The 13,017-nt window shown below is 41.3% G+C and overlaps 1 protein-coding gene across 1 annotated transcript; it reads left to right on the top strand.

Moving 5' to 3' along the window:
- The first annotated feature begins 1,211 nt into the window (after positions 1–1,211).
- Positions 1,212–7,810, top strand: kiaa2013 (KIAA2013 ortholog). The gene is made up of 3 exons (XM_042003140.1): positions 1,212–2,523; positions 3,888–4,741; positions 7,649–7,810. Exons 1-3 carry the CDS (start codon positions 1,566–1,568, stop codon positions 7,694–7,696), a joined length of 1,860 nt encoding a protein of 619 aa, XP_041859074.1. The 5' UTR covers positions 1,212–1,565; the 3' UTR covers positions 7,697–7,810.
- The last annotated feature ends 5,207 nt before the right edge of the window (positions 7,811–13,017 follow it).

Here is a 13,017-nt window from a genome sequence, read left to right as displayed (position 1 = left end):
TTCCCCCTCACCTACCAGCTTCCTTATATTTTATTCCTTTTATTAATGTGAAAAAAATTGGTGTGTATATATATATATATATATATATATGTATGTATGTATGTATGTATGTATGTATGTATGTATGTATGTATGCAAATTATTTAAACGTTATACTGAGACAAGTACAAAGGCATCATAACAAGTGTTGCCCAAAGTTTAGCTATTTGCTTTTTTAAATAAAAAGTCAAGGCAGGCCAGCTAAAGCATAAAATAGTCATTTTGACAACTAATTAAGTTTTAATACTATCAAAAATGACCTTAAAGTAAAGCACCCTGGAGAGGACATTTAACCCTTTAAAGTTCACATTAAGACAAAGCAAGAGAAAACTTTTCTGTGCAAGTTTCTTTCCATTTGTACAAGAATAATAAGAATCAAAATTGCTGCTTTAAAGACACAAGCCGGTTACTCTTTGGCAAATAATTAAACAGTTTTAAAATTTATGCTGTACAAAAGTCTTTAGCTACCCCTTTTTTTTTAAATATTGTCACGAAAATGAGAAAAGTGTAGTGATCAGCTCAAACATGTTCAACAAAGCATGTTCAAACATGAATGTACATCCTGAGGATGGGGAATGCGATCCATTGATTTCCTTAGCTAGGCTATTATTTACATGATTGGGTTTATGAACAGACTATAAATTGGACTAAATCATTTAATTGATTAAATGGACTACAATGAACTGGACTGAAGGGGGCTGTGTCTTTAAAGTGTGTTGAGATGATTTTGCCTTGAAATGGTGCTATACAGATAAAGCTGAATTCAGTTCAGCAGAGGCAGCAGTCAACAGATATCCTGTCATTAACCCTATTCATTTAGCAAACTTTCCGAATACTTTTAAAAGAGAATAATATAGTTAGCTTTTTTTTAAAAAAAAAGAATGTCGTAAAACAACTTTATGCTTGTGCTTTATGTGTAAGAGATTTTTGTCCTTTTTTAAGAGATTTCATTTTCTGGCTTCGTGTATAAATTTTTAATTGTTCCCTGGCATAATGGTTTTAATATTTTTGTCCATTGTTCTGTCTGTGTTGGATATTTTTACTTAACTACAGTTGTGTTTGATTACATGTACTACTTAGCAATAAGTATGTCCAGTGGGGGAAAAGGAAAAGAAAACTGTCGACATTTGCGACATTTTCGATAGTTGCTGCACCGTTTTGCTTTACGGCAGTTGTGACAAACCAGAAGTGTCAACCACTGGAGGTAAAATCCACGAAGTCAGGTGATTTTTTTCTACCTAAAGCCAAAGGAAAACCCCAAAATAATTTCAGATACGACATCTTAACTGCCGTTCACAACTGCCGAGTGATGTGACAATAAGTATGATGTGAGAATCTTATTTTCGTCAGGTATTTTGTACAGCGCTAGCTACCTAGCTAAACTCATTTAGACAGAATTTAGTCAGTGGGTTTTGGTGTAGCAAACAAGTCAGACTCGATGTGACATCGTAATTTGACTTATAAGCACCCTGGGTGCCGCCTTAAAACGCAGACTCATAACTGGGCTTCCAAAATTGTGTCATAAAATGTGGCTGCAGCAGAGATTGAAGGGGCTTCCGGGCTTGTTGTCAAGTAGCTGGGCGAGGAGACTCCTCATCGGACTGTTGCTCTTCCTCATATTCTACTGGTACTTGGGGGAAAAGCACAGGTGGAATTTCTTCAGCGGCTCGGCCATGCCCGGCGGAGCGGCTGGACAGTGCCTCCTTACTGAGATCTACAGGTGGAAGCCTATCGTTGAGAGAGGAGATGGGCTGTACAGAACACCTCAGGATCAACTGGACACGCCTTTTGTATCAGGTAACGGCCATATTCTGATCGATGTCGACTCCAACAAACTGTGGATATCGGCTTCTTCACAGCCCGGCTCGGCTCCGGTACACCAGACTGACTACTCACCGAGAGTCGCCATCAGTCTGGAGGGTAAGCGGGCCGAGGCCCAGGCCAGCATGCTGTTGTTCCGGAAAGGATCCGTGCTGTCGGTCCGCTGCGCCTCACCAGCCGCTGTGCAGTCACCCCGCGACTGCGTCTCCATCAGAGAGGAGTTCATGGCGCACAGAAGCAGACCTAATGTCTATCTGCAGAGAATCCACATCCATAACCCATCAGACAAAAGCGCCGCTTTGGACGTCTCCAACGGCAGTCCATCCTTTGGTAACAAGTTCTCAGCCAGTGTGGAGATAGTGGACGACAGAGAGATGTTGTTGTCCTCTGGCAGGGTGCCAGTGGAGAATAACCGGATGGTACTGGTGGTGGTGATCACCAAAAAGCTGAACAACAGGATCCAGGTCGCTGCTAAATCAGACTACACAGATAACATTGTGTCTGTGGTGTGGACCTCGGACCCCATTGACTCCTCCAAACTGGAGGAGACCTTCAGCACACTCAAAGATGGAGCCAAAAAAGAGCTGGGGGAGCTGCTGAGAGTCAGTGTGGATGACCTGGTAATGGATCACCAGCACGCCTGGATAGACCTCTTTATTTCAGGTGAGCTGAGACTGTAAAACTAACCAGTGTTTCTCTACAAATCATTAACCTTCATTTCATCACTATGCAGTTAAACCTGCTTTTTAGTTGACGGCAAGATGTTCAAAGATAATTTTTGTTTCCAAAGACTCTTCTAACCACCGAGAGGGAAATATATATGAACTGGTTTTCTGAGTTGTGCGTCTGATGGACAGAAAACAGAATGATGTAAAATTACTGTCATATGTCAACTGTCAATGTTTAACTCTAAAACCATAGCGGTGATGAAACGATGCAGCTTGACAGCTGCAGATCTAGTCTCTGCTCAGCGGTTGCTCGTGCTACAAGGTTAGGTTCTTTATTTTGAGTCATATCATGAGACATATAAGTCTCCTCCATGTTTTTTTGCAAATGTCTACATCCGCAGCTGAGGGCTAAGAAGGAACAAATAGATGTTTAAAAAAATACCTTGATTTGGGCTTTGCTTATATTCAGATGGCTAAACAATCCAAATTCTTCTCAATAAGAAACCCACAAAATGTACATTAACCTATGAAACATTTTTATTTTTTCCTTGTTTTTTTTCTTGTTTAAAAAAAGAATTACATTAAAAGAATTATATTGTTAGTTAAACCTTTGCACAAAAGACCTCAATAACCAAGATAAGAAAAAAAACTAACACTAACTGTCCCAAACTGTCTGAACTCCACAGTGGCAGTTTCAGGTGATAAATTAAGTGGTTTTGATGCAAATAAACCGTAAATATAGAAACTATTTGTATTTGAAAACTATATAACAGATATAGTCCATGCAGTAAACTGGTTAAAACATCAAAGCTACATCCACGTGTAAGTTACCTCAGCGTTGTGGAAGATCTCCTACACTACTGTACAGAAGTCTGGATCCAGCCCTCATTTGTTTTATTTTGCTTCCAAGCAGCCAGACTTTGTTGTAACCTTGAATAATGGTCTTACCCCTTTCAAAGTTTGCACGAGAAAAAAGCTAGAGAAAGCTGGTCTTAACAAATGGTAAAATGGCCACAACTTTTATAAACGCTTGGTATTATATATGCAAACCTGACAAGTTCTAACGTCGCCTCACTTGCTGATGATCCAGGGTTTGTCTGTCACACAGTTTGACAGACAGAAAATTGTGAATTTGCAACAAGGTGATTCTCAAACAGTTATTAGCCTAAAAATTGGCATATCTCAGCATCGTGTGCAGTTTTTCCCTAAAACATTGGAGGAAACTGGACAAGTGAAGTAAAAAGAACATATTGAAATGAAAAGGCTGAAAACCCAAAATGCAAACAGAGGGAGGAATGAAACTCCTGACATACACTGCATGCTAGATTATAAAAATCTTGCCTCTGTTTATTGATTCAGGTGTTGAAATGAGGAAGATCACAGACTCCCACACACCATCCAGCCGCACAGTGAACACCACACTCTACTACATCCTGTCCTCCACCACGGCCCCGCTGCTGGGCCGAAGACTGAACAACGAAGAACGTGCACGACTCGAGTCCAGCCTCAACTACGCTGACCACTGCTTCAGCGGCCATGCCACCATGCATGCAGAGAATCTGTGGCCTGAGAGGGTGAGCAGCACTGCTCAGATCCTGCAGCTGGTCACATTATGGACCCTGACTCTGCAGAAGAGAGGCTGCAAGGTGCTGGTGGCAGCCGGGGCCCACGGGACCATGCAAGGCATGGTGCTCAGCTTTGGTGGCCTTCAGTTCACAGAGAACCACCTTCAGTTTCAGGCTGATCCAGATGTGCTGCACAACAGCTACGCCCTGAGGGGAATCCACTACAACCAGGACCTGATTAACCTGGCAGTGCTGTTGGACATGGAGGGGAAGCCTTTCCTGCACGTGTCTGTGAAGCAGCAGGAGAAGCCGGTGAAGCTGTACGCCTGCGAGGCCGGCTGCCTCAACGAACCCGTGGAGCTGACGTCGGAGATCAAAGGCCACACCTTCCCTGTCATGGTGACCCAGCCCATCACGCCACTGCTCTACATCTCCACAGACCTGCGCCACCTGCAGGACCTCCGCCACACCCTGCACCTCAAGGCCATCCTGGCTCATGAGGAGCACATGGCCAACCGGTATCCAGGCCTGCCCTTCCTGTTTTGGTTCAGCGTGGCTTCACTCATTACTCTCTTCCACCTCTTCCTCTTCAAGCTCATATACAACGAGTACTGTGGTCCTGGAGCAAAGCCCCTCTTCAGGAGCAAGGTATAAACAGCATTGATGAAACAAACTGCAATCTGATCTCATTTGCTCCTTTTTATGTGTGGTGGCAAAGATTTCCTCTCTCTGCTCTGTCTGCTGGTCGAGTCCTCAGTTCTGACTTTTCCCATCTCCTGTGACATGTTTGGAGTGGGTCGGCAGTAGCCTTACACACTTTCCCTCACAAAAGATGTTCATTCTATGTTGATTGGTTTGATGAAGATGTTTCACTGCAGCTGTTTCCCCCAACAAACTGTAAACAATAAAAAATCAGCTGTCAGCAGAAAGCAGCTGCCTTCGTTCAACTTCAGAGACCCTAAAGCTGCAGTTAACTGTTTGGCCAGTGGCATCACTACAGCACAGCACCTGTCTAACTGCATTTCACGTCCATTGTGGAATGTAAATCAGATTTGATCGCAATGGAACAAAAACAAGCACATGTTTTTTTTTCTCAAATTAGGGTTACCTTTACGATAATCATCCTCTTGTTTACCCATTCATCACTGCCACTTAGCCATTAATCACATGTTTTCATTCATACCAGGACAAAGTTAAATTCTTCTTCAGAGGTAACCCATCAGACATGAACCTGTTAACCTTAGTTTTTGTGTTACTTGTTGGGGTTTTTAGAGCGATTCTCTGACATCAAACCCTTTCTAGCTTGTTTCTTCTTTTTTCTCCCAAAAACAGAAACTTATCAGCTGTTTTTTTCCATGCAAGTGTTCAGGGAATTTAAACTCAAGTTTTCATATGTCTCTAAATGGAAAGAAAATGCTCATTAGACTTGTTTCCATCCCCTGGTTTGCAGTAAATAAGCTAGTGTTGAGTGGTCAGCAGGTGGTGGTATCAGCTAGATTCCACATAGCTGTAATAACGGAGTAGTGTCACTAACCAGAACAAAACTTAGAGGAAGAAGACACCGACAAATTTAGTGGCCGAGTACGGAAGCATATTGCATTTGCTTTAAATAAAAAAATATTTATATATTTTCTGACTTAATAAGGATAATTTTATAAAAAGGAGAAAAAAAATTTGCCATTTTCTCATATGTAAGAAGTAAAAAGACGTTATCATGGAGTGTCCGTATTACCGGAGAATGAGGTCTCAGCACAGGTCTGAACACCACAAGATCCTCAGGTATCTGTGCAAAGTCTACAAACAACAATACGGTCGACATAAATTAGAGACGAGTACCTCCCAATGTGTCGGCGCCAAAAAAGTCAAACTGAGTTCAAATCGATGAGCAGGACATGTTTGAGGAAACAAAGGCTTCCCTGGTTTAGAACGGGTTTGTCTTAATGATGCAGCACAGCTCATCATCCTTTTTTTTCTAGTTCGTAAAAGTAAAACAGATTTTTTTTTTTTTTTTGCAAAATCCAAGATTTCCCGAATTAAGATTTGTTAGTTTTAGTAAAATTATCCTAATTCAGAAAAATAGAGAAGAAATTTTTTTTTGGGGGGGGGGGGGGGGGGGGGAATTTAGCAAATTCAGAAAAAAATCTCATTAATTCTCATTAATTAATTATAAGATTATCTTGTTAAGTAAGAAAATAGAGGAGGAGGGCGTGATGTCAAGAATTCAGCAAAACCATGTTTTGGTTTTCTTTTTTTCTAAAATGATCTTGTTAATCCACATAAGCCAAGTTGTGTGTGTGTGTGAATGCAATACGCTTCTGTAATAGTAAAAACAAGAAAAAATGGAGGGATGTCATCTGAAATTTTCAACTGTTGTGATTATTTTATCTCATATATTGGCCAAGTTTATTCTTAGACTCAAACATGACTGGTCATTTCCATCCTCTTTACAGGCAAAAACATCTTTATCTGGGTGGCGTTTGTTTGTTTGGGGCCTATCCCATCAGATATTTATTAGAAACATCAAAACCATATGAACAAAACTTTGCAACAAAGAGAAGTGAATGAATGAAAATCTGAAAGCATTAAAAATTCTTGGATGTGGATTCAACATTAGTGGAAAGATTTGGTGTGTTTTGTTGAGATGCCGAGCGTAGGAAACACTGTTCACAAGCGGCCTTCGCAGGGCAGCTTTAAGTTAGCCAGAAATAAGAGCAGCTTTAATGCTGTAATGTTGGAAGCCATAGAACCCCTGAAGGGCAGGAAAGCCCCACTTCAACAAGAATAAAAGTAAATACAGGATTTACAGTGAAGTCACATGAGCCAGAATACCGGTCCTTTGGAATAAATAGTTTATTGAACTGAATTCACTTTTAGTAGATCAGGTAATTGGGAAGCACAGTTTTATTTATATATATGTGTATATATATATATATATATATATATATATATATATATATATATATGTACATATATACACACACACGCACACGTTTGTTAAAGTGCAGACTAGATAAGCATAAAGGAAAGAAAGAGGAAAAAAAAAATCCTTTTTTTTTGGGTAAGAATCTAACATCTCAACTTGACCTGATCCATCGTGTCTGTTTGACATTTCATGTTTCTTACTGGAGAAAAACTTTACTTTTCATTTAAATGAAATGAGACTCTTCAGAACTTGGTGTAGATTGGTGGCTCTAAAAACGCATATGTCTCTTGTCCTGTACTGGTTTAATGCTGTTGGCCTGCTGGACTCAGAAAAGCTGCAGGCTTAATGTTTTTATTTATCTGATCAGCATGGACTGTGCTCACTTTGCCAGGAGTCTTTTTCTGCTGTTCTTTTTTTTCCTGCCTTTTTTGATGACGTTTTATATGAAATTACTCAATTAAATTAACAAGAAATCTGTGGGTTGGCTTTGGCTCTTTACTGCTCGCCTGTCAAACGCACGCCTCTGCTCAGCATGCATGTTTTTCTCTTTCTCCTGGGAGGTGTTGTGGATGGGTGGGGGCAGTCAGTTTCCCCTCCCAAGCCGATCTAATTTTCCCCTCTGACTTCGTCAGGTCGCCAAGCGTGAGGATGGCTGCTGTGACTCCCTGGATGCTGCATGAACAAAGCTCAACACATGTCAGAGCAGATTTATTAACACGGGGGCGCTTCTCTCAAATATTCAGCTGTCTGTCGCTACCTCCCGGAGATATGCTGAAGATGTCAAAACTTTACATCCTCACCGCTTTAAATCCAGTGTTTGACAGTGTCGGTTCACCTGCTCATTATTTTCTCAATCTGAAAATAAAAATCACCAGTTAAATTATGAAGACGCTTTGACGGGTGCCAGTGCAGCTGCTGAGCTACTGACTTCAGCTACGTTTACATGGAGCAATTTTGATCCAATCGAACGTCCAATCGGAATAAAAATGCGTCATGTAAACATGTCAGCTGGAATCTCCGATCAGGCTGGTTTCAATCAGATAGATTGAATATTTGTCCATGTAAACGTAGCTACTGATACACACAGGTTTTAAAATCCTCAAAAAACAAACAAAACAAAAAATAAAAGTTTTTTTTTAAATGGGAGGATTAATTGAGAGGCTGTGAAGAATTTAGGATTGAAGCTTTGGAATCATGAAAAAGCCTTAAGTCTTGTTCAGAGATGACAATATCTGACATACAGGGTTAATAGTGGAAGCCATGATGGTGTATTGATGAAGAACCTGCTGGTTGCTATGGTGATTCCCGCCTTCTGAGGAAGGAAGCGGGAAAGTAGCACATAGCACTACGGAGCAGATCTGAAATATGACCTGAAACGGTGTGAAAAACTTTTTTTATGAATATGTATTTTAGCGTTTTATGGCAGGTTAAAGTGAAACGTCAGTGTTTAATTTTAATGGGAGTAAATTAGAGGTTTGGGGCATTTTGTGCTTGGAATGATGTATAAGAAACAGTCACATTAGGTGAAAGATGACAAAATTCCTACGTCCTGATGTATAAATCCTACATGTTAATGAGAAATTGTGAGTCTGAAAGTAGTTTAAAATAATTTGAATATTTCACAGGCGTGAGCTCGTAACGTCGCTGCACTCAAATCTTTAAAAAAAGAAATCATAAAACTTAAACATTGTGTAGAAACCGTAAAGAATATGCAGTTTCAGTCAGCAAACTTCCAGACACCAATCTAGGCTTTGAACGGAGTTTCTGTTGTAATGTGTGCCGGAGCTGAAGGGCTCCAACGAGGGCGGGTTTGACACTCAAATTCTGTTGGTCTTTATTGGAATTTTTTTAACCTTTTTTTCAGATTTTGTTAACACCATACGATAAACAGCTACCACAGGTCGTAGCACAGCATTCCCAACAGAACTACAGGTTTTTATGTAATTGTGTATGCAGTATTTTAGCAGAATAGTAATAAGTGTACTGTTGTAAGTCTTGTGGATTGGTGTCCTTGATAATCGATAACATATTTCCTAAGTTGATATCTTTGAATGTTTCAATAGATTTTTTTTTATCTTAATATATTCAATAGGCTATAATGTAGAAATAACAGCAGGAACTGTAACAAATGAATGTGATGCATGCATTGTGGGGGGGAGGGCAGCTTAAATGAACCAGGAAACGAGGTTGAATATCAAATCACTGACAAAATATTGAAGTCATATTGTGTTATGTTACCTATAATACTAAACCCACAAAACAGCTTGTACTCGCTGTTGACCCACTGATGGATCAGATGTTGGCTTTTCCACCAAAACAATCTTAATCAGGAACCTGAAATGTTCTGCCAATTGTGGCATGAAGGGAGATGCAGTTAGATGAGTTCAGCACAGGCAGCTCTTTACATGCTGATCATTTTAGAAAGTGTAACATTATCGGTGTTAAGGGCTGTGTCATCTTAAAGGAATATTTCTTCTTTATTTGAAGCAGGGGTGTGTGAAGTACACAGCAGTCAGAGGGAGAATGAAAGGAAATCTGACTAAAAATCTGATTAAAATAAATGACTTTTGTCATGGCCCTGTTCTGAATAGCTGTTAGCTTAGCTCGTTTTCAGGATTTGTAGCTGATTCTTTAAACTGAGAGTGCTCTGATTGCTGTCTGCTGCAGGTGAGATGCTAACTGCTCAAAGATTGTTTGCCCATGGTGTTTTAAATTGAAGACCTGTTGATGTTAAGTCTTCTGGTTATCCATAACAAACATCAAACTTGATCTAGTGTTCACAGAATACCCACACCACAGTATTGGTTCCATCAGGGTCTTCAGGTCCGTTCTGTCCCAAATCTTCGAACCAGCTTCAAGCTTCAGTTAATCATTTACTGCAAAAAAACATTTTCTTACATTCACCAAGTATTTTAACCGTTAACCTTTCTCCTATTGTTGCACTCTTTAAATATCTTCAAACAAAAGGTGGCTGCTAGACTTTTTTGTTTTTTTTTGTACATTTTTTTGGTTTATTGCAGCTTTGCTGGTTTTTCTGCACATATCTGACAGTTTAGGTTTATTCATCACAGGTTTTTAAAAGGACCAGGCACCAGGGTGAAACAGCCATCACAGCTTACGCTGTTTTCCTGAATCCTGTTAGAAGTCTGATTTTTGTGCCACCTGCTTCCTAAGTTATTGGATTAAACCAGGGGTGCCCAAGTCCATTCCTTGAGAGCTACTATCTTACAACGTTTTAGTGCATCCCTTCTTCAACATACGTGAATCAAATGGCTGAAGTCCCTCATCCACGTCATTCAGCTCTGCAGACGCCTGGTAATGAGCCGTTCATTTGATTCAGGTGTGTTGGAGACGTCTAAAAGCTGCAGGATAGTAGCTCTCGAGGATTAGACTTGGGCCCCCCTGGATTAAAACTATGAGATAAAAAGTCAATCAAAAGTACAACTGCTCTGGTAAGTTAGTGAAGGCAGGATAGGAAGTAGCCATGCTTTCTGAGTCTGCCGGCATGCTGGGACAAAACAGGGTTTGTGTTTTTCCACTCAGCTTTTTGCACTGAGATCCCCGTGCTATAAAAACTAATATTTTAGAAAAATTAGATGGAAGTTTCAACATTTTTTATCATGTTTATTTAGAAAGAGAACACCTTTTTGGACCTAAGAAGATTTTTTTTTGTTGCTGTGATTATTTGCAGTATTTCTCTTGGAGGGCAGCGTGGCTGTGGCGTATCCATCTCTAATGCTAAAACCTTCATTTTCGTTGTGTATTAATAACAACGTTCTTTGTTTTAGGCACAAACTACATATTTATTAGCTGAATAATTTTCACTTAAATCATCACTGTCCACTGCTGTCTAAATAAAAATAGGGTGAAAATGATCATTTGATGATAATGATATGATAATTACCAGCTGCACTCAGTCTTTGTATGTATAGATTCCTGTTAAGGTACAATATACGTGGAGGTGTCATGTTTTTTTATTAATTTCGCTTCAACATGTTTTAAAGCTGATCTGCCTTCTCATTTCTTTGTGTGTTTTATTGAATTTCTTTCTTTAATGTGAACTACTGAGTGTGCCTTAATGAAGAAAGAAGTTAATTTATTTTAGTGATTTGTACTTGAATGCTTTGAAGCAAAGGGAAGGTTTGATTTTCTCTTATTTTGGGGGAGAATAAATCACAGAATTCTTGTGAAAGTGTAATAATGTGTTGTCATTTCATTCCACATTTGAGTAGAAATTCCTGGCTTTACTGATAATTACTGGGTGAGAAAGTTCCTTTTAAAATAAGAATGAAAACCTGCTGTGAAGGGAACCGAGGAGACAGGTCAGGTGCACAGTTCAGCATTATGTTTGGTGAAGCTTCTGACCTGAGGGGTTCAGGATTTAGGGAAAGTCTCGCTTATTTCATTAAGTCTGTGTTAAACTGATTCTTTTATTGGAAGATTGAGAACAAAAAATTGAGGGGATCTCTTCAAATTCAGAAAAGATTTATTCTAATTCGGGTCACAAGTAAAGTAATGTAGTGCTGGGCTCAGAGGACAGATCATCCCCTCTGAGCCCCGAGCACTGGATGTGATCACATTTTATCTTCTTAGGCCGGGAGACTGCCTCGCACAATGGATGACTTGACACGCAACTGTAAAAAAAAACTGTAAAAGGTCAGTTATAGTTGATGTGAGCAGGCCACCCACTGCTCACGCTATAGATTAGGATGTGCTGTTCATTGTGTGTGAATGTTGAATTGAGGTGTGTATTTAATGAAACAGACCTGACTGATAGCTGATGCTTCTTAATCACATCTGGTTCTTGCTTATCCGTCACTATGTACTAGATGTTCTAGCTGAAGGACACCCTGAGCCAGATGAGTTCAATTAAAACACAAGCTTTAAATATTCATAGCGGAACTACATGGGCCTCCCCCTCCCGTGGGCTCACCACCTGCAGGAGGGGCCATAGGGGTAGGGTGCAGTGTGAGCTGAGCAGCTGCCAGAAGCAGGAACCCAGGCGGTCTGATCCTTAGCTGCAAAAGCTAACTCTAGGGATGTGGAATGTCACCTCTCTGGCAGGGAAGGAGCCTAAGCTTCCGGTTCCGGCTAGATATAGTTGGACTCACCTTGATGCACGGCTTGGGCTCTGGAATCACTGTCCTTGAGAGGGGCTGGACCATCTTTCATTCTGGAGTTGCTCCCGGTGAGAGGCGCCGAGCAGGTGTGAGCATGCTCATTGCCCCCCGACTTGGCGCCTGTATGTTGGGGTTTACCCCGGTGGGGAAAAGGGTAGCCTCCCTCCGCCTTCAGGTAGGGGGATGGGTCCTGACTGATGTTTGTGCTTATGCACCAAATAGCAGTTCAGAGTACCAACCCTTTTTGGAGTCCTTGGAGGGGGTGTTAGAGAGCACTCCTTCCGGGGACTCCCTCGTTCTGCTGGGGGACTTCAATGCTCACGTGAGCAACGACAACGAGACCTGGAGGGGCGTGATTGGGAGGAACGGCTCCCCTAATCTGAATCTGAGTGGTGTTTTGTTGTTGGACTTCTGCGCTCGTTATGGACTGTCCATAACGAACACCTTGTTCAGACATAAGAGTGCCCACATGTGCACTTAGCACCAGGACACTCTAGGCTGCAGTTTGATGATCGACTTTGTAGTCGCGTCGTCGGACTTGCGGCCACATGTTCTGGACACTCGGGTGAAGAAAGGGGTGGAGCTGTCAACTGATCACCGCCTGGTGGTGAGTTGGCTCAGATGGTGGGGTGCCGGTCAGGCCTGGCAGACCCAAGCTGCTGACCTCCACTCGGGACATTGTGAGGCGGTGGAGGGAATACTTCGAAGACCTTCTCAATCCCACTAACACGTCTTCCGATGAGGAAGCAGAGTCTGGGGCAGCTGGTGCTGGCTCTCCTATCTCTGGGGCTGAGGTTGCTGGGGTGGTTAAAAAGCTCCTCGGTGGCAAGGCCCCGGGGGTGGATGAGGTCTGCCCAGAGTTCCTTAAGGCTCTGGATGCT

The sequence above is a fragment of the Melanotaenia boesemani genome, chromosome 13, assembly GCF_017639745.1.
Source record: "Melanotaenia boesemani isolate fMelBoe1 chromosome 13, fMelBoe1.pri, whole genome shotgun sequence".
Classification (NCBI taxonomy): domain Eukaryota; kingdom Metazoa; phylum Chordata; class Actinopteri; order Atheriniformes; family Melanotaeniidae; genus Melanotaenia; species Melanotaenia boesemani.
Note: the sequence above shows the minus strand (reverse complement) of the source record. Positions and strands in the feature narration are given on the sequence as shown.